This window comes from Trachinotus anak, unplaced genomic scaffold (assembly GCF_046630095.1).
Source record: "Trachinotus anak isolate AG129_WGS33_773 ecotype Australia unplaced genomic scaffold, CSIRO_AGI_Tana_v1 ptg000021l, whole genome shotgun sequence".
Classification (NCBI taxonomy): domain Eukaryota; kingdom Metazoa; phylum Chordata; class Actinopteri; order Carangiformes; family Carangidae; genus Trachinotus; species Trachinotus anak.
Genome location: NW_027273872.1, coordinates 1,585,184 through 1,608,544, shown reverse-complemented (window position 1 = coordinate 1,608,544; position 23,361 = coordinate 1,585,184). Strand labels below are relative to the sequence as shown.

The window sequence follows — 23,361 nt, the reverse complement described above, 5'->3', positions numbered from 1 at the left end:
TGAACATGACAATGCCCCTGTGCAGAAAGCCAGGCCCCTACAGAAATGGTTTTCCCAGTTTGAAGGGGAATAACCTGACTGACCTCCACCCACTAAGAATACGAGTTCAAACTGGAAGAGGTAGTTAACAGGAATAACATCAGATCTCACTGATAAGATTGATAAAGTATCTTTTTGAAATATGTCCATCCAAGTCGTCCAAGACTTAACAGGAGAAACAATAAAATCTGCCATACGTCAAATCATTTCAACGTCCAAAAGGCAAAGGAAAGATGCAGCATTCATGCTTGTGTTGATCTAAACACACAACGAGCAGTGAAAACTGTCTCCTCCTCATGTGATATTCACAACTGACCACTACATTCAGGCTTGTTTGTCGAACCCTCTGCTTTGTTACGTCTTGTATGGACTTATTCAGTCCATTCTTGTCTTAATGAATGGGGAGATTGTTCTTAATCAGAAATTGTGGTGTTGCACTGGTTCAAATCAGGTTGTTTTTTCTGTCTGAGTGCAGGAGTCGCGACTTTTATTTCTATTAGTTCCACACAAGAGTCAACACAAGAGTGTTTTTGTACTTTCTTCAACCCCAAAGACGAGATGATCAGCAATGTACAGTTTGTGTTTAATGGCGCAGTGCTGCATTATTTCATTTACTCAGAAAACTCTTCCTGTGAAGAGCAACCACAGACCAAACACATTTGTTCTGTTCTTTGGAAACTTCAGTTTTGTGAAAACAAAAATGAAAGCATGTATGAAAATGAAGCAAGCACAAGGAAAAAGCAAGGTTAATGAAATATGGAAATTACCGTCATTCGGTTTTTTAACAAGCCTTCTTAAATTCATTTTACAGCACCAGTTTACACTTAAGACATAATTGCGGGCCACACTGACACAGTTTAATGTGTTTGTAAATGAACCTTCTGATTCTGAGGTAAATATCAACCTATGAATTGATGTGTAAGAGAATCATATTCATTATTTACTGTATAACCAGATTCTGGATGAGTGTTAACCCTAACCCAACCCCGGTCAGGCGAAGAGACTGATAAGATCTCTGTATAATAATACAACAATTTAAAGACTGAAAGCAGATGAATGAAGCTACGTTAAGATACTGCTGCTCATAACCCAACTATATTATTATTACAGGTAACTCAGTGCATCAAACAACACAAGTTTGAAATGGAAATGAAGCTGGAGGAGATGCTTCAGTGTGGTTGGAAAATAAGTGAAACCAGAGTGTCCATCTCTAGTAGATTAACATGCAGTTTGGACAAACATCATGTGAATCACACTGGAGTGGCAGGCAGAACCAATCCAAACTAAATAACTACCGGTGAATTAAATCAAGGAAAAGCCCCAGAGGTTGTGGCTTTGCCTAAAATATCTGGAACAAGGAGGCTTTTCAGTGAAGGATTAGACTTCAACAATATTTCATGGAGACACCGAATAAAAAATAGATCAGAAGTATTGGACCAGAGTTAATGCTTGTCTGGGAAACTGCTAATAAGTTCACCAGATCACACAGTTACGTTGAGTCCTCAGTGAATTTAGCTGGAACCTGTTCAGTTGTGTAAATCTGACAGGAGGTGTGATACCAAACAAATTATAATGCACAAACATTCAGAAGACGACGTCCTGGTGTGAAGGTATTTTAATAATGGATTCCTGAGAGCTTTCTCTTTTGTAAGATCACTGTGCTGTTCTGTGCCTGGAGGCTGTATTCTTTTTATTTTTACTTTTATTTTGTTGTTTGTTAAAAGTAACCACTTCCTTAATTAAGCTGAGGTGGTACAGCAGCCGTCTGGTTTCACCACTGAGGCTGTTTTGCCTCATTATTGCGCCGTTGAGATGGAGACGCTTCATGTTTGTCAGCTGTGACACATTTGACTGAGGGAAGGAACTGAGGAAAGTTACCTGTCTCAGCGAGCTTCCTGTCACACTGGGTCCTGCAATTCCATAGAAACACACAGGGACTTTCCTAAGAAGGGAGTCTGCCCGTCTTCATGTTTACTCCTCGTGAACGACAGTGAGTGACACATGAAATTCATTTGTCCTCGTCAACTGTCTGAAGAGCCAATTCACCTGAGGCAAGTTAGGATCAGAATTCACCTGTACGATCCTAACAAAATAAAATCTGGTTTTATTTTAGCAATAATTAAAAACAGCTGGTTGGCAAATTAATGAAAGTTCTACTAAGTCTTTCTGCCTCTCCAGCCTTTGTAGCAGAAGTGGATCAAAATATTTTCCTGTCATGACTAAACACTAATCAGAGGCTGAGCAGCCAAACCAGGCTACGTGCTGCCTTTCACCCAACATTTCCTGTTTAACAAATATCTCCTGGTGATGAAACTGTGAGTCCAAGAAATGATGAATCAACAGTGTTTGACCAACATCAGCATTTTCCCTAAAATTGAACAGTATCTTTCCTAAGAGCAGTTTTGCAAGGATTTTTTTTTTTTTTTTTTTTACAAACAAGTGAGTCTGAACAAGACTGAAAATAATCTGTCTTCAAGATAAAAACAAGAGAATCCTGAGTTTCTGTCCTGATGCTGGTCAAGTAAACACATTATACACATCTTTGCTGCACCGTCGATGATCTATGGCTCCACAGGTGGTGGCGCCTCTTCTCCGACCTGTGGAAACATTTAAAGATGCATCTTCTCTCCTGCTGTTCTGCAGAGACACACGGACACAGACGCAGACTTTGGGTCACTGAACATACAAAGATTTTAGGCAACATTTTACTTAAAGTCCCCAATTTAACAAAGATAATCACTGTATAAACATCCAGTTCATCTGGTGTATAACACAAGATAATGCAGTTGTAAGCAGATTTACATGTTTATGAATGTATCTGTCAAATACAGCTCCTCCTGTGGGCGGAGGCTGGTGCAGATAATGAAAGACAACACAGTGAAACACAAAGAAACACAAAGTACGTCTTCATAGGAGAAGTTATAACAACAAACAATAACAAATATTGTGTTAATAAACACATTTAGCTGCATACAACTACATTAAATGTTATAAACCCTTTATAAACTGGTTATATGTGATTAACAGAGGAGCTTGCAGTGAAGTGTTACCAGATTTTACCGCAGATATCAACACCAGGATGTGTTAACACAAACTCAAGGAAACTGGAGCACAGGGTGCCCACTCCACTACGTGCTGGGAGGACAAATGATAAGAAACCTACAAGGTCATGGTTTAAACATCATCTCACCCTTGTGGCAGGAACTGGTACAACTTTCCTCATGGTGACGGCAGCAAATTCCTTTAGCAACTGCAAATCAGGATTGTTCACACCAAACGGGCTTTTTGTCAGCTTTTAAAACAAGTGACTGTAATGATATGGATTTATTTTCAGAATCTATATTCATAATAGACCCCTTGGATGAAATATCCTGTTTGACCTGTGGTTTTTGGTTCCTCCAGCATCTGCTCAGCCACAGAATTAGAGAAATGCTAAATGACAGGCTGAGCAGGTTTGGTCTGAGTCGAGATGTTGGTCCCGATGTGTCACAGAGGAGCGTAAATTAATCCAAACAAAACAAATACGTTACTGAGAAGTTTATCTTTTACTCGCTGTCTACTATTGGAGGGTCAGAAATAGAAGCTCATAATGACCCAGAGATGAACTTTTAAAGAGCTACACGCATGTATATTAACAGCAGCGCTTTCCCTTCACGCCACAGACTAAAGCTGGAATCATCTCATAAACAGATGCCAGAAGTTGTTTTGTCTAAATTTAGACGTTGACATGCAGCATAAATTTTCCATCTCTACATTTACAAACCAGATGTCTGAAGGAAGGCTTCAAATAAAAAAATCTAAACATAACAAGTGACAAGTGAGTCACTTTCTTCCACCTCTGATGGAGATAAAAACCACTGAGAAAACCTGCAGCAGCCTTCAGCTCCCTGAACCGCTGTGTGTTATCTGACCTCAGGAAATGTTGTATTGTATAAAACTAAATCTAAAATAAATATAAACAAATAATTCACGACATACACAGGAATTTAAAATATCAATATTTAAATATTATTACACATATATTACATGTATTATTACAGTGTCACAATCTACTGGGACAGGATATTCAGAAAATCATCAAACAAAAACAATGCTGTAAAATTAAAGTTTCACTGAATGCCGAGGGCTTTGTCCAGAAAGTTTGCAAAATTTTTCGGCTGTCCAGGCAAGAAGGGCTGAAGAACGGAGAGATCCATGGTCGTCAGCGTTTCTGTCAGTGTTCTGAAAGATTTACCAAGAGAAAGAAATTACTCTTGTTTTTCTAAATAACCTCATATATACTTACATATACATATAAAGTGCAGCAGCTCTGTGAGCAGCACATACCTGCACGTGCAGTACAGCAGGTGGGAGTCTGCGTGCAGCTGTCTGGCCAGCTCCAGTTGGTGGTTGTTCATTAGTTTGTCATTGACGACGACCAGCAGAGGTTTTCCTGCACCGAGCGCCTCCAAACAGCTTCCTGCCCCTGAGGAGAAAAACAAGACCAGCATCTTTATTCCCGACCGGAGCTGAGCTCAGTCTGGCTCTTTGCAGCAGCTCGTTTCTATTTATTTTACTAAGATATAAAACCTGGATATTCACAGATTTGTAGTAATGTGACGATGTTGCTGTATGTTATGAACAGGACATTGTGCATCCCTGTAAAATCCTGCAGTGTCTTTTATTTTGGAGGGTACAGGTTTGACGTTTCCGGTTTTGAATTTCCTATTTTTTCCTCTGTTCCTTATATTATTGTTAATATATAAAAACATATTATAATAATATATTAAAAATTGTTGGACTTTCCCACATTTTCTTCTCCTGTATGTGATGTTACGTTACTTTAAACAGAAGTCAATGTATTTTTTAGCTTCTTTTATTGTATGAATAAATCTGCTCAGCAGGGCAGAAGTATGGCTGCCATGTGGTCTGCAGCGCTCAGGTGAACTGTTGAGACCGTGTTCACCTGCCGGGGCATGAAGTGAATCTGCTGATGCAGAAAAACTGTTTGAATGTGTTGTTTCCTCGCAGCTACACATATGTGAGTTTAAACATGTTTTTCTGTTATTTCTCTGAATGAAAGTATTTAGACTTTTTATTTCTTTATGTAATTTGTATTTTACTCGCTCCTTTGTTACTGTGCATTATGCATCTTTTCCTCATGGACCTTGTGCTGTGACAGCACAGAGAGAATTTATGCAAGAACGACGCAGTGAATGTTTTTGTCACAGGGACGTATGTGGGTGTTTTATTAACTGCTCTGTCTGCTGCTGACGCTCTGCTGTGTTCTGTGTTTAATGTTTGCACACTGCTCACATACCTGTATTTACTTTTCCTTTGAATTCTACATAGTCATGATTATCTTCAGGACAGGCAACGGATACAGAAACTTCCTGTTCTGGCTCAACACAGACTAAAACAGTGCGTTATGTTTTTCATTAGAGAACTGAGTGTGACAGGATAAAAAGATGTTAAACTGATGTGTATCCTCTCTTTACTCCTGACAAAGTCGACCCTGAGTGTGTTGTGTTTGGAGAAGGTGCTCCAGGTGCTCAGGGTTTCACTCGCCTGCGTGGCTGATGACGAGGTCAGCCTGCTCGATGTCCTCTGCTATAGAGTCTTTGAATCGAAAAGCCTCCAGGCTGATGTGTGGACAGCTGTCAGCAGCTGGAAGGACAGATCCTCTTCCCACCTGAAGAACCAAACGCTCATATCCACGAGCCTTTAAAGCCTGAGCACAGCACAAAAAGAACTGGTCACGAGTTGAAAGACTTTTTCTTTGCTTGGATAATGAAGCTGTTTGCTGCAATTTTCAAAGACCAAAATCAGGGAGAAATGGGTTTTAATTGAAATATTAAAAACAACTGTGAGTTCTTGAGCATGTTTCACGAGAAACAGCAGGTCTGAGAAACCATCACAGGATTGGTTTCATATTTTTCATTTTGTTATTTTTGGACACGAATTTCCAAATTTCAGCCAAGTACAGTATCTGCATAATATAATGTTTTAACCTCATAACACTGAGGGGATGAAAATATTATCTTGTAATTCTTATTATCTTATTTGTCACTCAATCAGCGAGCTATATTCAGACCCAGTATTTCTTTATGGCTGTACCATCCCATCAGATGGAAACGTACTTGATGTCCTAAGCATCATTTTTACAAACATTTCTCCAAATTCAGCTCAGCAATATTCAGCATCTCTGGGAAATTTGGGATTTCCATACAAGTTAAAATACATTTCTGTGACTTTGAACATATTTTGTCAGAATCTGATACAAAACGTCATCAATCAAACTACAACTTTAAAACACCAATGCTGTGTGGAATTCATTTAAGTTGATGTGTAATAAATGTTTAATTTTCATGAGGAGCTCCTCATTTCTCAGTGTGGGACAAAGTGTCCATCATTACCAAACCAATGGGAAAACAGTCAAACTACTTCAGTATGTGATCTGACTTGTTTACATCTGATGGACCATTCTGACTGGAGACTTCACAATCATCTCCATCAATCACAGCTGAAAACATCATGTATGGACAAATTCCTTGTAGCTCCAGGGTCCTGGTCGTGTGTGTGTGCCAATAAAACTAAATGTGTTGGAGCCATAATTAATCTTCTTAGTTTCACATGTACATCGAGTCAAAGCATCAGAGGAAACATACAAACTCCATCACTGCTCGATATGTTTAAGACTGTCAGTGGTTTTTATAGTGAGGAGTAAACTGGTTTTTCTTGATCAATCACTTTGATGATAAAATGTCAGAAAACACTGAGTTGACGTCTGAAAATGTCTGTTTTGTCCAAAACATTCAACTTATAAGAAGTTAAATTAAGAGTTTGGAAAATGACTCGTTGTCACAGTAGCGACCTTTCATTTACTCACATTTACTCACAGCAGCTCCGCTAACTTCAGCTATTTAAAATACTGTTCGCCTATTTAATCTATAATGAACGAATGATTATATTATATAAATGTTTTGAACTGAAATTCTTCATCTGTAAAGTAACGAGGGGCTGAAGTCAAATACATGCAGTGCAGTGAAAGTTGAATATTTCCACCTGAAGTGTGCTGAAGTATAAAGTACCAGAAATACTACAGTATAAGTACCACATACTGATACTGAAGTTGAGTGAATGTATTTAACGTACTCCCCAACACTGATACTGTCACTAATAAAACACCACAAATGTTTTTACGGCTGAGCAAAGACGGAACACCTTCATGCGCAGGCGCAGTAGCCACCTGCTTCCTCCTCACCTGAGCGGCCTCTGAGCTCGTCATGTTCGTGATGAGCTCGTCGAAACTCGTGGTGCCGACGGTGACGAACACGGTCTTCATGTCTGCTCGGTGCCGCCGTCCCCGGAGCCCGTCCGCTGGAGCCTCCTCCCCCGGTTCGCCGCCGTCCTGCAGCCGCGGAGCTGACTCCGACTTCCGGCTCACGGCGCTGAGACACGCCGTGCTGCCGCCTGCAGGCCCGGGGGGGAGCTTCCCCCACACACCGAGGAGTCTACCGCTGTCCTCAAGCCTCACAGTCCTACACAACATGTGGTAGTAGAGCATAATGACTCCTTTACAATATAATAACAAAGAACAAGCACAGATAAATAAAGAACCCAATACAACAAAAGAAATGTAAACTCTAAAATCATTGTAGCTGGTGGCTGTATTCAGATTTCACCTCTGAGGATCTTCAGTGTTTGAGCTGATATCTTGGATATTCAGGTTTAATCAAACGATAACAGACTGATACAACAGAGCTGGAGTCCGGCACGTCCCTACAGGAGGTCTGGGTCCTGCAGAGCTCGGCTTTAAGGTGACAGATCTCAGACTGCAGCGAGAATGGGAGGATGGAGGCTCCCACTGTCACATCTGACAAGAAGGAAAGACACAAGGAGGAAAAAAGCTTAATGGTGCAAGAAGTTTCTGAAGTTCAGGAGAATATTGAAGTTCATCCACATTGTGAGGAATTTTGCTGTGAATGAGGCGAACTGTCAGCTGCTAGATGCATCTGAGCTGAACATCTGCTCCTCATTCTGAAGCGACGGTGAATAAGAGTTGGTCCTTTAAAGTCTGCTGAGCAAGCTCGTCTGGGCAGTATGTGGAGTGCAGACGTCCTGCAGCTGGAACCTGCAGCTGGAGCTCCACAGAGGAATCAGAGCAACTTCCACTTCATGCACCAAATCACATCAAATCAGACCAACTATTCAATATGCAATAAAATGGCTCCTATGGCTGATGAATATATATTTGATTGGTTATTAGATTTTTTTTTTTTTTTTACACGTATGCAGCCGTTCATAAGCAGCATTTTACTGTTGGAGCTGCTGAAGTTGAGGTGGAACGAGTTTAGTCTGGTCGCTCTCACATTACCTAATTTGTGAGATGATCAATGGAAGAGTAGTAGTTGTGACACTGGACACACAGTTGTGTTCATGTTTTGGTGTTTTCTCTGATCTGGGAAGTTAAAGGAGGGAAGGTCCCTGTTTTTAATAAAGCAACCACTTTCACATGGTCGTTATAAAAATATTGATTAAAGCTGCCTTAAGCAATTTAGTCTTTTTATCTGTGAACTAGTTCAACTGAATCAATCTTTGATTAATTCCTGTTTTTATTGTTGTATTATTGTTTTATTGAGATTGGTCAGTGAAATGCTTGTGGAACCACCACTCTCTTCACTGCTGACAGGCCTTCATTCTCATCTGTTTGCCTGTATACGGATCCAAACCCTGGTTTACAAGGTGCGAGCACTAAAACTGTCCTGTAATGTAACATACTACACATATACACCCACACAGCAGCTGCTACCAGCTCAGTGAAGGATGCAAAGGCTCAGCAAGCACCCAGCAGCTCCACCTGACAACTGCAGAGCGAGAGGAAGAAGAGCCAGATCTGTGCTCCGTGGGATGTGAAAACTACAGTGGCACCATGTGTGGCAAATGCAAGAAGAAAAAACTTGCAGCAACTGCATGCAGCCAGGCTGGTGCATGAAAAAAACAAACACAAAGGTACAAGGAAGTGAAAAGTATGGTGGCATTTTTAGACAATGTGGCTTGAGAAAAGGTTTAACTCGAACCCAGAAACATCACGTGTTGCTGTGTGGGTTCATACTAATCTAGAAAATCATCAGAGGGGGATTTACTGTTTGGTTACAACAGATTTTACAAAACTGCCCCCAAAAAAAAGTCTTGTTGGCACAAGAGTTTCAAGATTCAGTTTTCAACCCCGTCTTAAAACAATATTCACATGTTCATATGTACACTGAAAAAGTTATTGATCACAGCACTTATTTCCTCTGTCCACCCGCCCCAGTATTGATCAGTTCATATTGTGATTTTAATACGTGATGGGGGATCAAATCCACAGCCCATTTACTGTAAAAATGCATCATGAAGTTTAGCTGAAACAAACATGAAGCTTGAGCAGATATGATCTGTCAACCATCACTTACACTGGAACTATGTCATGAAGTCGTCTTCACAGTGGGGGTGGACAGGAGCAACAATCACACCAACCAAAAACCTCCTCACTACACATCTGGGTGTGTGAGTATTGAGTTCTCAAGAGGAAACAGGTGTTTTTCTCCTGCACTAAATTTAACTTGGATGCTTTTCCTCTATAAGCAGCAACGTCTACATTTCCTCATACCTCATGATCACTTTGAGAATTGTTGTTCGTTGATAATTTAGGTGAGTTAATTGTCGGTTTAATTCACCTAAAAGCTCAAACATGAGGTGACTCGTTTTTCTGTTTTTAACATATGGAGCGCTGCCTTTTCTCCTGACACACAAAAATACAAGTATTGTTTAGAGACAGCTAGAAAAAAATGAATCTACACTTTAACACAAAGGTTTAAACCTTTTACCAGTAGCTACAGCTGCCAGTTATTTTCATTATCACTTCATCTGATGATTATTTCCTCATTACCTGATTTAAAATAATTAAAATATACTAATTAAAAATGCCTTTCATAGGTTCCTAGAGCCTAAGGTAACATCTCCACGTCTTGTTCAGTCCAACCAACAGATATTTAGTTCACAATGATATATGAAAAATAATTACTATTACTATTATACTTAGTATTTTTCTGGCAATCTATCAATCAATCATTTCAGCTCTACATTTCATTTTGATTACAGAATGACCATCAAAGTCTGTTCAGAGCAACACGGAGGTGCTGATGCATCGCACATAAACAGTGGGAAAATTTTACACGGCTCCTTTTGTTACTTTGTGTCTGAAGCTAAAATGAGAAATTATCAGATCAAGGTCAACAGGAGGAGAACAAACCCTGGCTGTGTATCAATCAAAGATAAAACTGTAACTTTGTCCCATGACAAAAGCAGAAAGGCCAGCATATTTATTACCAAATGATGACAGCTGTTTTTCTCTGAGGAAACAAAAAACATGAGACCAGGGTGCAACAGAAATTATTTAAGGCTCTGTTAAATTCTCAGCTTCAAAAAAAAAACAAACATACCATGAATCGTGAAAAGTCACAAAAAGCAAAAGCTAGTATAAAATTAAAAGTTTAAAACTGGCTACCCATGTTATTAGTTTTTAATAAATAGGTTACTATAAGAGAAAATACAAAGTTAAATCTGATTAACTGCGCCAGAACTTTTATCAAACCACATCGCGGCGGAAGTTATTTAATGACAAGAAATCAGCGTCTCCTGCATTTAAAGCAACACACATCATGTAGTCAATCACAAATATGCAATGTGAGCTTCCTTTGGTCGTTCCACAATCATTCTCTGACAGAGACTCCTCGAGAAAACTGACAATGGAAGACCTGCGTCCACGCGATTCATGCCTTGTAGAGAGACTGACAGAATTCAGGCTAAAAACAATAAAATGGCTCTTCCTTATCACTTCAAGTTGATTTAGTAGAACATTTTCAATTTTCAGCATTCATGTTTTCAGATGAGTTTAGCTGCTTCAGGCTACTACAAGAATAAAAATGGTAAATTTTAGAACCAGAGGGCAGCAGAGTGGACTGGTGGATAAATTGACTGTTTAATCCACAGTCAAACATCCTGTCAAGTATCCTGAAGTTAAAAAAACTCAGAATACATCGTGCTGTTGTCTGTGTCAGTTAGAAGAACTATTTTAGACTTTAAGATTTCCAAAGTAAAGTGAGCAGTATATACCTGGGCAGCAAACTGTTTGAAGTATGCATGCTTAAAAGTCAAAATGTTTCAATATTATGAAATACTTTGTCAAATTCCAAACTTGAGACATAATACAAGTAATAATAAAGTATATAAGAGTGATTAAAGCAGCTTTAAAAAGAAGCTGCAACCTCACAAACACTCCTGTTTATTATTTCTGGGATACTTCTGACTAAAAGGAGAAAAAAACAAAACAAAAAAAAAGGACAAATTTTCACAGATGGCCAAGTCCGCCTGTCTGACTCCATCCTGGGTCATCGCAAAGGCCGTTAAGGTTGCAGCAGAAACGTCTTTACTCGGTTGTGATATCAAAAATAGGACTGACGTCTTTCCTGTCAGATGCTCTGTGATCGACAGTCAGAAACCACCGTGAACGGAAACTTTACCAGCTGTGGTAAGTTTTTGTCAGTAGGGTCAAAGTCAGGTTGTTCCACGGTTCATCAAAATGCTTGTGGCAATCCATACATATGATGCATCTATTAAACAAAAGAGAAGAACAAAAAAGTGATTAATACAACAGGTTTAAAGGGCCACGCTTAAAACTGGCATCTGTGTTGGCAGTGGTTAACACAGGCAACATCTCTCACAGAATCTAGAGTGAACTTCCTGTTTTGGAACATAATTTCTTTTTCAGGATGTTACATTTTCCTCTTTCTACGGCTCGGCTCACAGGACTGCCTGCTTCACTGGTCTCTGCTCTTTGGGGTCTTTTTCCTCTCCCAGCCCTGAGCTGTTCAGACAGTTGTGTTCTTCATGCCGCATACTTTCTGCGATCTTATGATAACAAACTAAACCAACGGTTTATGTGGGGCAGCACCACCCACTCGTCTTTCGCACTTCCAGCCAAATCTCTCCTCTCCCTCACACTACACTGAAACGCCACACACTCATCCATGTGTCACATTTCTCCTCAGTTTGTGAACCATTTTTTACACAAGCACTGCAGGGACATTTTATCACATTGGGTAAAAAAATTAGTGAGTCGCCAACTGTGCTGTGCTTGTGAGCTCTTTGGTATGAATTCAACCTTATGAAAGAGGATGGCACCGGCAGCAGTTGTACCTCTTCCTCACTGGACCACGCAGGCTGTGCAGCACTGTTCCTGCTTCTCCGGCAGCGTGGAATAATTCATCTGTCGCACTATCTCTGCAAACAGCTCGTCCACCATGGTCTTGCTCTTAGCAGATGTTTCAATAAAAGGGCAGCCCCACTCTTGAGCCAGAGCTCGTCCGTCCGACCCAGCGACCTCACGCTCAGACTCCAGGTCGACTTTGTTCCCGACCAGGATCAATGGCACCTTCTCAAAGCGCTTCACTCGCACTATTTGGTCTCGCATTGGTCTGATGTCCTGAAAAATGAAGAGGGAGAGGAGCATGAGAGTGTAGTTTCTCTTGAAGACCACTAAGCTATCTCTAAGTGACAAAAACAAGAATGACACTAGAGTTGTGTCCATGGCGTCAGAATGCATATTTTTAGAGTTGATTAACCTTTCAAACAACACAACGCAAAAAGGAAACACAGACATGCAAATACTCGTTAGTTGAAGCCCTTTAATAAATATAGCACTGATTCTGCCTTTTAAGAATCATTTTCCAATTTTGAGACATCAGTTATCAGTACAGTCGGTTACTGTTTTACATCAGGCGCAACAAAACCAACTATATAATGATGCAAATTGCCAATATGCCATCACAGCATCATACTATGCGTTATACCGGATAACAACAACAACAACACAGCACCACTGGCTTTACATTAATGTAGCGCTACAATGAAAAGTCGATCAATCGGTTCAGTCGCTCCAACCACTGCTGACCTGCTGCTGGCCACATATCGTGGTAAAAGAAATAACTTTGAGTTTTGGATTTCTGGTCGGATTAAAACAAGACACTTGCTCTCATGCTCTGGTACACTGTGAGAATTTCTCACAATTTTGAGACACGTTTTAGACTGAATGACTCGTCGATTGATTGAGAAAATAATAGTTAATTGCATTAGCATTCCTAATGTAGAGAACCACTAGATTATATGTTTGCAGAGTCAAGTTAAATGTGGAGGGTGCTGGGCTCTGATTAGCAGCACTTACTGCATCATCCAGATTAACTACCTACAGCTATGAACCATGTCCGTGTGTGTGGTTTAAGTCAGATGAAGTGACCTGCACACAGGTACCTGGAATGACTGCTGGTTGACCAGGCTGTAGACCAGGATGAACCCCTGTCCGTTCTTTATGTACAGATCCCTCATGGAGGCGAACTGCTCCGTCCCCGCCGTGTCCAGGATCTCCAGCACGGACGGCGACGAGTCCACCTCGATCTCCTTGCGGTAGAAGTCCTCAATGGTCGGGTCGTATTTCTCGATGAAGGTGCCGGTGACAAACTGGACGGTCAGCGCAGACTTGCCGACGCCGCCGCTGCCCAGCACGACAACTTTGTACTCTTTCATTGGGGCGGTGGAGGTAGGCTAGCTTAGCAGCTAACGACTTAGCTACACTGCTGTACTCGCTCCAGAAACATTTATCAGGCCTTCACAAGAGCTAACCAGCGAACTGACAAATGTTACACGGTATAAAATAAACCCTCTTCACCCACTAAACCCAAGTCTGCTGCTCATACTTGTGGTTTTCTTACGCTGTTAGCGAGTAAAAGTTGATGTCCGTTAACTCCGGTGTTAGCTAGCGGTAAAGCTAGCTCGCTGTCCCATGCTCAAGCCTCAAGCCTCTACATGGACCACCGGTACCGGGGACTTGCTGCCTAGCTACAGACAGCAAGATACACATTACACTTCCCCTACAGACAGCATGCCAATTCCGACACACACACACACACACACACACACACCAGCCCGCCGGCGTCGCAAAACTGGTTATGTCCGTCCGTCCGTCCGGGCCTGGTTCTGGTTCCGGCCCGACGCCTCGGCACCCGGGCGTGCTATCGATGGACCACTCGCAGATTCAGAATGACAATCCGGGGGTCCATTGGCTGCAGTTTGTTGGTGCTCCGGTGTGTGTCTGACTCCGTGCTGGGCAGGTTTGATTACAGAAAGAAAAGCTTTTTTCCAGCAGCGGGTTTCCTGAAGCTAACTGTCTGACTTCCGCTAACGAGAACAAGACTTCCGGTGGGAATGCCTTTCAGAATAAAAGCTTCCTCTTTGCAGGCGTAGATACTGGGAGAACTTTACAGACAGGTGTGACGGGGTTGTACACAAAGGTTTGGACAAATTACATATTTAGTTGAAGAAGTAAATACAATCAGTGAAGTTAACAGACAGAAAAAAGCTTCCTCAAACGTTACAGCACAGTTCCTTTTTAATTCATGAACTGAAAACAGTTTTAAAATAATTAAACAGTAATTGGCTAAAGGATACTCAGCTCTGCAACCACTGAGCTAAGAGACACTGATTGTGTGGCCAACATTACTACCAAGTGTCTGGTTGGAAATTTCTTACACTGATGAAATACATTATTTTTTTTTATGATGCTGAGATTATTGATGTCATACCATCTCACTGTAAACCAGTATTGTTTTTCTGGTTTTTCTATTTTATTATGTCTACTTTCCAGGGTATAAAGTTGTAATTCACAACTGACTTTTTGCCTCAGCAACCTGCACATCATTGGTGGCCAGGGACTATAGATAAAAATGAGCGTAATTAATATATTGCTCACTGTCCGTGAAAAATTTATGTCAATAAGTAATGACATAAATAAATATTTGTGGTATCTGCCAATGTTTTGGCACCCTACGAAGTCAGTACTTAGTGGAGACCCCTGCTGTTGCCTGCTAAGCAGTGTTGTTATATTTCATTTCTCTGTTTGGTTGACAGGTTGCTCATTAACGCTCCACATTATCGTAAACTGATCATGTTTCAAAAATTATTACTTGAGAAATAGTCTCTCAAACTATTTATTCAGACAACAGTAATAGTTTACTTCTAATGCTAATGATGTATTATTGTCACAGTGGGATGAGATTACAGGCGTTAAATTACTTTACAAAATTAAAAATCTTAAAAAGCAGATTTTAATGTATGATTCATGTCTGTTTCTGTGTTTTGGTTTTATTCTCGGCACATATGATGCTTAAAAAAGTAAAAAAGTATTTTGATACAAAAACAATTTGGTTTGTTTGGTCTGATTTGCGAAAGCCATAATCTAATCTAAAGATTGTAAACTGGAAGGTCCTGGAAGGTTTAGATGTTGGCCTACACACTGAAAGTCCATGTCATTAGACATCCATGACTTCTACTGTAAATCTAAGATTCAATCCTCAAAATATCAAGTCATACAAAAGGTAAAGGTAGATGTCAGTTTAAAGGTGACACAAAAAGATAACAAACAACAAAACACAACAAGAGGATCACAATTATGTGTTTTATTAAAGGTCAAACAGAAATCGCAGAACTCATCATAGGCACAGTAACTTACTCTTAATAGCAATACACTGCAAAATAAATTGGCATGTAGCACAGCAGCACATACAAGCACCACAAGCAGAAAACAGAGTGAAGCGATAGGTGACTAAGAAACAGCAGTCACTTTCAAGTCTGTCCTAGAGTGTCAGAGAGAGTTTTTCATATGGCTTAGTCCTGAACAGTCTTTGGCCCTCGTCAGCCTCCATAGGTTGCCACTCAGTCTGCGACTGTACCCAATGTAATGACTCACCAAGAGAGGATATTAAATAAAGGGATACGTTTTACACACACTCAACAGGTGTGCTGTTTTAAGTCAATTTACATGTAGAACATATATGGTAAATTACATTTTGCATGATAAAGGCACAATTACAACTGAAATGCTTTGAAATAATGGTAACAATAAATCCATTTCCAAACTAAATCACAATCTTATTCCCTTATTGGTGACTGGAAACCCACAGTATGCTAAGACCACCCCATACTGTAGATTGGATGTTGGGAGCTGGTGAGTCACAGTAGAGAAGCTTTGGAGAGTTTTGGGTACACGTCGTACAGAGATCCGTCTCTGTGAACAGACACTTTAAAGTCAATATTCAACAGTTGGAGGGCTGTGAACCGATTCACCAGGATGACTCAGTCAGTCCACCACTAGGACAAGTGCCATGGCAACAAAATTGCTGGCTTTGAGAGCAATTGAAGAGCATTAAATGTCCAAATCTGCAGGAACACAGTTGCGTAAGGATGTTGCTGCTGCAAGAATAACATTGGAAAACCAGGTTGTTTGCAATTTTGACTAAAATCCTGAGGAGAATTCAGATTTATTGTTGTTTTGGATAATGACGACAAGGGAGCAAAGAATAACCCATTTCACAAAATGACAGAAATTAAATTGAATTGAAAACTTTGTGAAGACATCTTACATCTACGTCCCTCTAAAGTCAGATTTTAATATTTGCTCTTTTTTCCTGTCTGTTTTGCAGCCTTCAGGTGGAGCTACCCTGTGCTTTACCCTGGTGCTTTCCTGGGGAGAGGAATGCACCTGCATCTGTGAAATCATGATGAGCATATACCGACAAGGTTAGCACTGGTTTATTACAAATATTCCAGACTGACTATTTCGTCTAAACCACCTCTATTGTTGGATGTCAGGGTCAGATATTACTGAACCAAAAATTCCGCTGTAAATGAACTGAAAAAGCTTTTTTAAAGCAAACTATTCATGGTTTACAGCGAGGCAATGTCATGCTTGGGGAAGAACAGGGCTCTAGCAAAACAAACAAACAAAAGAACAGATCCCTCAAAGTGATCTTTTTATACTGTAATAAAATGATACATATCATTAACAATACATTGATTTGATTTTTAATCAACTCTTTTATCTATATTTATTCAAAATAAATTTTGAGTATTTTGACATAGTTATGTACATAAGTGCAAACAAGGTGAACGTCACACATTCATATACACCTCAGTAAGGATCAACATCACCCAGCACAGCTGGGCAGGAAGAGACTTCTGGACTACGTTCTTGGCCAAAACTGAAACAGAACTCACTAATTAAAGTTCAGACCTCCACACAGAGACAACTGAGCGAGGGCCTTCCAGTCTGCAGGCAGGAGGTGAACTGTGAGGAGTTCTGACTAGATTGACTTTATAGAAAAAGATGAAGATCTTTCAGTTAGTCCAAAAGCCTCTTTACCTCCCTGACAGATAGGTGTTTGCTTTAAAAGTCCATTCTTATTTCTCAAAAACACCATGTACAAGAACAAAAAAACAATTAAGGTCAAATAAACAAAACAAAATAAACACCTGATCTCCCCTAAGGACCTTTGGATATTACAAGGATTTAAGTTTTCCATACAAAATATTTAATCATGTCACAATAACAAGACAAACTAATTAGACATTCCCTTCTTGAATATGTTAGTGTTGTATGTTATTTCAATTAATGTGAAAAATTCACAATTAGGATAATAGAAAGGTAGCCATGTTGTCATTTTGTTGCCATAGCAACAACAACTATTACCATTAACAATGACTCCATCATTGTATACAAATGATTTTTATATTATATCTTTTTTTCTTGTTGGTCTACACAAACTATTAACTATGTATAAATGAGTTTTTTTTTTATTTTCATGCTGTGTTTTTTTTTTTTTAAGTCAGATTAAAAAAAAAAAACAAAAAAAAAAGCTAAACTTACCATTAATACATGTCATTTTCATACACAGCTATCACATCTTTATACAGTGATCGTGAGATAAGGCCCTTTGTTTGTGCCCCAGGAAAAGTATGCTCAGGACTTCACTAAATGTCCATATGCTAAAGGATCTGGTCACTGGACACAATGATCAGAGCATTTCGCATATCAGGAAATCAAATACAAAAGAATGAGAAAGGGAAGGAGGTAAAACGTAATTTTTCTCGTGCCACACTGCAGATCCGCTAACTAACACGCTCTTCAATCCATACGTCTAAATGTACTTAAAAATTCAAATGCCTTCAAGAGGCACCATTTATTAATCAAGTATTCTGTTTTTTTCAGCAGGACAGCAGTTAGTAAAGGCATAATGAGTGATGGGGGGAGGGGATGAAGGCTAGAGGGAGGGGTTTTCTTGGCTGGACAAACCTAGTTTTTCAAAGCTGTAAAATTGAGAAAAAATGTCTGGTCATTCTAATCATCAATTTCATCAAGCAGGAGAGGAACATTTCTGCTCAAATACTTCAGAGACGTCAGGAAATGTAGCTGCTAAACACTTAAAAAACAGAGGTAAAGGAGAAGTGTATTCCTGTAACAAAAAGTACATGGCTATACGACACCAGGCATATAACTGACTACATACTGTTTGATACACATGTAGAAAAAAAGGAAATGATAGTTCAAATAAATACTACTGATACTTATACAGCTTTTTTTTTAAAGAAAAAACACATATTCAATTTGTTTTCAAGGGTTAGATGAGAAGATTTAAATAACTCTCATGTCTGTGTGGTATTATCTGGCTTGAAGCCTAAAGACTGGAAACAAGGGAAAAATGTTATTGGTCAATAAGCAACAAGAAATAAGAAACTGCAGTGTGAAAATGCCAAAGTAGGTTTGAGGTCATTTAGAAACATGGGCTGGAGTAAATATAGTTTGTCCACCAGAGAGGGTTGACTTCCTTTCCCACAAAGTGTGAATCTTGTCACACAATTAAACACAAGATTGTTCAGGTCTTAAAGACTTTTTTAAAAACTTGAACGTCCACATGACGTTTTTCTATAATAAAGACAGATGATGAGTGAAATGATCAGTTGACACCATGACTGAGTGTTTCCACCTTGAACTGCAGTGAACCAGTGACGGTCTCATAAAAACTGATTCAGACAGTCAGGGATTCATACGTCATAGAACCTCAGGAACCAATCCTGTCAACTTGTGGGGACGGGGGGCGGGGCTAAATACACCTGAACCCTTGTCAGTACAGAGAGTCAGAGTTGGCATTAGCACAACCACTAACACTGTGTCAGCCACTGCCAGTTGCGAGCTAACAAACAACATAAACAAATAAAAGATGCTAACAATGCTAACGGTTCTGATCCGTCTGCTAGTCTCTGATTCTGGTCTCAACAGACTCCTCATCTGAGTCTGGGTCTGACTGAGGCTCCAACATGAGGCTGAGTCTATCTGTTGTTTCCTCCTCTAACATCTGGATACACATCGGTCTTTCACTGGTCACCGAAACATTACAGACAGCAAGCGTTAGCATTAGCACAGCCACTAATACTGTGTCAGCCACTGCCAGTTACAAGCTAACAACACAAATAACTAACTCTGCTTACTGTTCTGATAAGTTTTCAAAAACTCCCGAGTCTGGGTCTCCAACATGTGGCTGAGTCTCTGCATCCATTCTGCTCATTCACCCGTCAACCTAGCACAGGCAGCGGTGACGCCTACAGCCCCCGTTTCCTTTTTTCACTCTTTACGTAGGAGAACAATATTAAAAAATACAAATCATAGCAGAGTTTTTTTACATAGTTTAAAACATGTTCAGAGAGGAGCTTTAAAAAAATGACTCTTGGCCTTTTACCTCATTATCCAACCAACAAGGACTTAAGCCTCTAGTCTACAGCGTCTCTAGCTATAGTGCTGGTTGCCTGGCAACCTCACTGCGACAACAAGGTTCCAGAATGTCACTGTGCCTGGCTGTTGTGCTGGTTGCCTGGCAACCTCACTGTGACAACTGTGACTGTTTCCAGGATGTTGCTGGCAGTTGTTCACCAGGTGGAACCTACAACTTTTTATTTCTGTGTGTGTGCTGATTAAAAAACAAGATACAACGTGTTAATTACTGAGTTTTAGGGTTAGACAGTGACAGGCTGTCAACACAACTATTTCCCCTGCCTCTAGTTTTTGTGTTAAAGCTAATTGGCTTTACATTTAACACACAAACATGAGAGCAGTATTTATCTTCTCATCTAACTTAGAAAGACAGCGAGTAAGCGTTCTGTCTCTTTAAGGGACACATTTATACCAATTCAGCTGAGGGGGAGTTTCCAACTTGCCCCTTTTGAACACAGTTGTTAGTGTTAATTGGTGGGAAGCCAGTGAGGGATTGCATCCCTGTCCACTGTTAGTTTTGTATGCAGTCTCCTAAGACCAAGAGTGGGAGTTAGAAACAGGGACTGCAGCACAGGGGAGAACTGGCCAATCAACATCATGTGGAAAAAAAAAAAAAAAAGACGCTGAAAAACAGGTTTGCACGCTGATTTTCTCATCCCATCTTGGGCACTTTGGGTACTTTCAAAGGTTGGGGTACAAAAACTGACTAGAAGAAAGGGTACTGTAATGTACCAGTAGGGTGTACATAGGTACTTCAAAAAGTACAGTTCAGCTATACCTTTTCTGAGAGTGAAAGATATTTCTAAAAGTCGTCACACCACCCACTGACATTAAATATAAATCTATATAACAATACACATACTTTAATATGTCTTAACACAGTATAAGCATGGTACCTGTGTGACCTCAGATTTAGTCTATATATAGTGAATCATTACATTTCAACATGCCGGTCTTTTAGAGGGGCATGTACAGAGTTTTTGCATTAGATACATTCACAACACAATGACATTATTTAAAATGAATAATGTTCAGAGGGAAATCTTGTAATATCTGCAGCATTTACAACCAAATATGTGATTCATTGTGTCTTTCGACACACGTAACTATGCACACAACTCACTGAATTATTTACCTTACATGAACAATAAGACAGCACAGCTGTCTCAGAGAAGAAACTAGTACAGATATGATTTACTATCATAATAATGTACCAAATAACACATCTATCTTTGAGCACTGGTCTGTTCTTACAGTGTATTGACAGCTGTGGTTTGAGGAGACTTGAAAGAGGCACATTTGAATTTGGATAAAAGTTATTTCAGCCCAGTTTCCAAAGCTGTTACGTTTAATTTCACACGCCTACAGAGCAATTCCTCACAGATATTTAAAAACCAGGAATCCAACTGGTTTGTAATTTTTTTTTACCATCAGACATCAAACGGGTGATTTACTCCTCCAACTCCTGACTTTGCCACAACTCAGTTCTGGATTTAGCAACTGTCGCTTCAATATTTAGAGTCTGACGACTTTGGACAAAAAGGACACATCAGTAGAAAAGACGACACATTTTAAAGTCAGACAGGACATTTTCAAGTTCTAAGCTTTCTCCCTGAAGAGCCATAAAACATAAAAATCTTGTGCCACTCATTCAATCCAAGATTCTCCATTAACGGAGACAATTACACTAACAAACTGCCTTTTTAAAATACATATCTGCATTTCAGAGGGAGACATTTATTAGGAGGAGTTATTCCGGTATTGCATTGAATGGGGAAGCTCCTTGCATATACCACCACTTGGCACACACAGACTTTAGGCACAACATCAGGAAACAAATCCAGCTTCCATCTCTGACATCAGGTGTGAAAGTATAAGAAGTGCCAATGATAAAAGTCTGTAATCTTCAATCTGACCCTCACAAATATCAGTCTGGCTTGAGTTCATTTAAGTTGGACACAGGAAATCTGGGTTTGTGGCTGATGCCAGGACTCACTGTTGTAACAGGAAGTAAATATGTCATTTTTTAAAACACCATGTTTGGATATGAAATCATGGTGAAAACAGGACAAACTTTCCTTTTCAGTCATTAGACAATTTCCCATCACAAGTAGGAAACAATCACTGATCAGATATCAGGTCAAGATACTTCATGACTCAACAGTTTTAATAATTAGAGCTGAGCCTTCAACAGAGAACTCACCTAATTTAAGGAAGTTTGTGTCTTAAATCCAGAAATTAAGAGCCACACTCAACTCAACCCCTTTAGTTCAGAAGTGATTGTATCCTAACTTTACGTCACTATGTCAATTTGTAGTTTTTTTTAAGGTTGGTGCATTAAAAGTAAGTAATGAGAAAATTAATGTCTCATTTGCTGCGATTATCCAGTAGGTACCAGATACTGACCGGGGACAAAAACCGATTCAAATCATGCTTAACATTTATGAAATAATGTGAAGTCGTGATCACTGTAATTACTAGATTTTCTTACAATAGGAACTATAGGCTAATACACAATATTTTTGTAACAACAGATATTGCCTGTACTTGCAAATAACAACATCTTTCGATGTTTGCTGTTAAATGTTTTGAATTATTTTGGGAAACTAAGTCTCCTCTGCAGCCGTGCTGATAAATCAAAGGCACAAACAATGAACAACAACTCACCGGCGTTTCATCAGACAGGATGAGACCGAGAACGAACTGAATGGTACATGGTACAACACCAATGTTACACTTGTAGCCATCTTGAAACGTAAACATGACATGATATGAAACACTCTTTCGTTGTGACAACATGTAATGGTTGTAGACCAGCAGCAGGTCCGCGTGAATGGTCTGAATTTCCAGAATTTATTTTTCAGTTTCTGACTTTGGAACAGTCAAACGTGTTGGGTCGCCGCATATGATGGCTCCAACCCGTAAAGGGCTTTTAGTCTTAAATCTGTATGTGTGTGTGTGTGTGCATGTGTGCGCGTGTGTGTGTGTGTGTATGCTGCACTTCTATGGTGAGGGCATGTATGGCTGTAAGAGTGAGGGAGCTCTATTGCTCAGCCTGATCCAGTCAGTATGCATCAGCATGGCTGCTTTGAAGCAACAGTAATACGTCCAGGCTTGTATTGCGTGAACCATCGCAACTTTCCTACTGTCAGAACATCTTATAAGAAGTTTCACATTGCCACTCAGTCAGTGTGCACTGTAGGTGAGGCACGTTTGCTGCATTCAGAAAGGTGACCGCCCTGGTACTACGCACGTTTCAGGGACTTTAACTAGGGTTTCGGGAAAGGCTTACTGAGTTTAGTGCCACTGGAGCCGCCACCAGCACTTTAGGGATGGGACAGAAATGGGTTTCCATGGGAACGCACTGAAGCTCCACTGCATCAGAAGTCAGAAGCTCCGAGGGATCTACTGGAAGAGAGAGGGAGAGAGGGAGGGAGAGCGGGGAGAGAGGAGGAGCGGTGAATTCAGACACAAACATCTTAGTGTGAAAACATTTTATTATGTATTTTCCAGATTTCAACAATTCAGGCCTAAACAATATTCATTTTTTTAAAATTATGACCAAAGCAAGTGGTCAAGTTAGCGCTGAGGTGGTTTTCATGGATCTGAGTGTCGTCATCACTGTTACACTGAAGCAGCCAGTGACC

The 23,361-nt window shown here is 40.0% G+C and overlaps 3 protein-coding genes across 13 annotated transcripts in view; all 3 read right to left on the bottom strand.

The window, feature by feature from the left end:
* Positions 1-4,024: 4,024 nt before the first annotated feature.
* On the bottom strand, positions 4,025-7,474 carry LOC139605962 (UDP-N-acetylglucosamine transferase subunit ALG13). The gene is made up of 4 exons (XM_071457870.1): positions 7,283-7,474; positions 5,587-5,749; positions 4,366-4,504; positions 4,025-4,260 (listed from the first exon to the last, which is right to left on the bottom strand). The coding sequence occupies exons 1-4, from the start codon at positions 7,361-7,363 to the stop codon at positions 4,149-4,151; spliced, it is 495 nt and encodes a 164-aa protein (XP_071313971.1). The 5' UTR covers positions 7,364-7,474; the 3' UTR covers positions 4,025-4,148.
* A 2,893-nt stretch (positions 7,475-10,367) lies between these two features.
* Positions 10,368-14,315, bottom strand: rap2c (RAP2C, member of RAS oncogene family). 2 transcript variants are annotated; one of them, XM_071457868.1, is made up of 3 exons: positions 13,369-14,315; positions 12,259-12,544; positions 10,368-11,672 (listed from the first exon to the last, which is right to left on the bottom strand). In XM_071457868.1, the coding sequence occupies exons 1-2, from the start codon at positions 13,639-13,641 to the stop codon at positions 12,266-12,268; spliced, it is 552 nt and encodes a 183-aa protein (XP_071313969.1). In that variant the 5' UTR covers positions 13,642-14,315; the 3' UTR covers positions 10,368-11,672; positions 12,259-12,265. The 2 variants fall into 2 exon arrangements, with proteins under 2 accessions (XP_071313969.1, XP_071313970.1); XM_071457869.1 differs by having other exon boundaries at positions 12,224-12,544; positions 13,369-14,303.
* A 1,239-nt stretch (positions 14,316-15,554) lies between these two features.
* mbnl3 (muscleblind-like splicing regulator 3) overlaps positions 15,555-23,361 on the bottom strand; it is a 33,853-nt gene continuing 26,046 nt past the window's right edge. For 7 of the 10 annotated variants that reach the window (XM_071506852.1, XM_071506848.1, XM_071506857.1 and 4 more), the window contains one exon: positions 15,555-23,119. In XM_071506852.1, coding sequence (XP_071362953.1) covers positions 23,102-23,119 — 18 coding nt within the window. In that variant the 3' untranslated portion in view covers positions 15,555-23,101. Of the gene's footprint in view, positions 23,123-23,361 lie in introns of all 10 variants that reach the window. The other 3 variants (XM_071506855.1, XM_071506858.1, XR_011694713.1) reach the window with 2 other exon arrangements.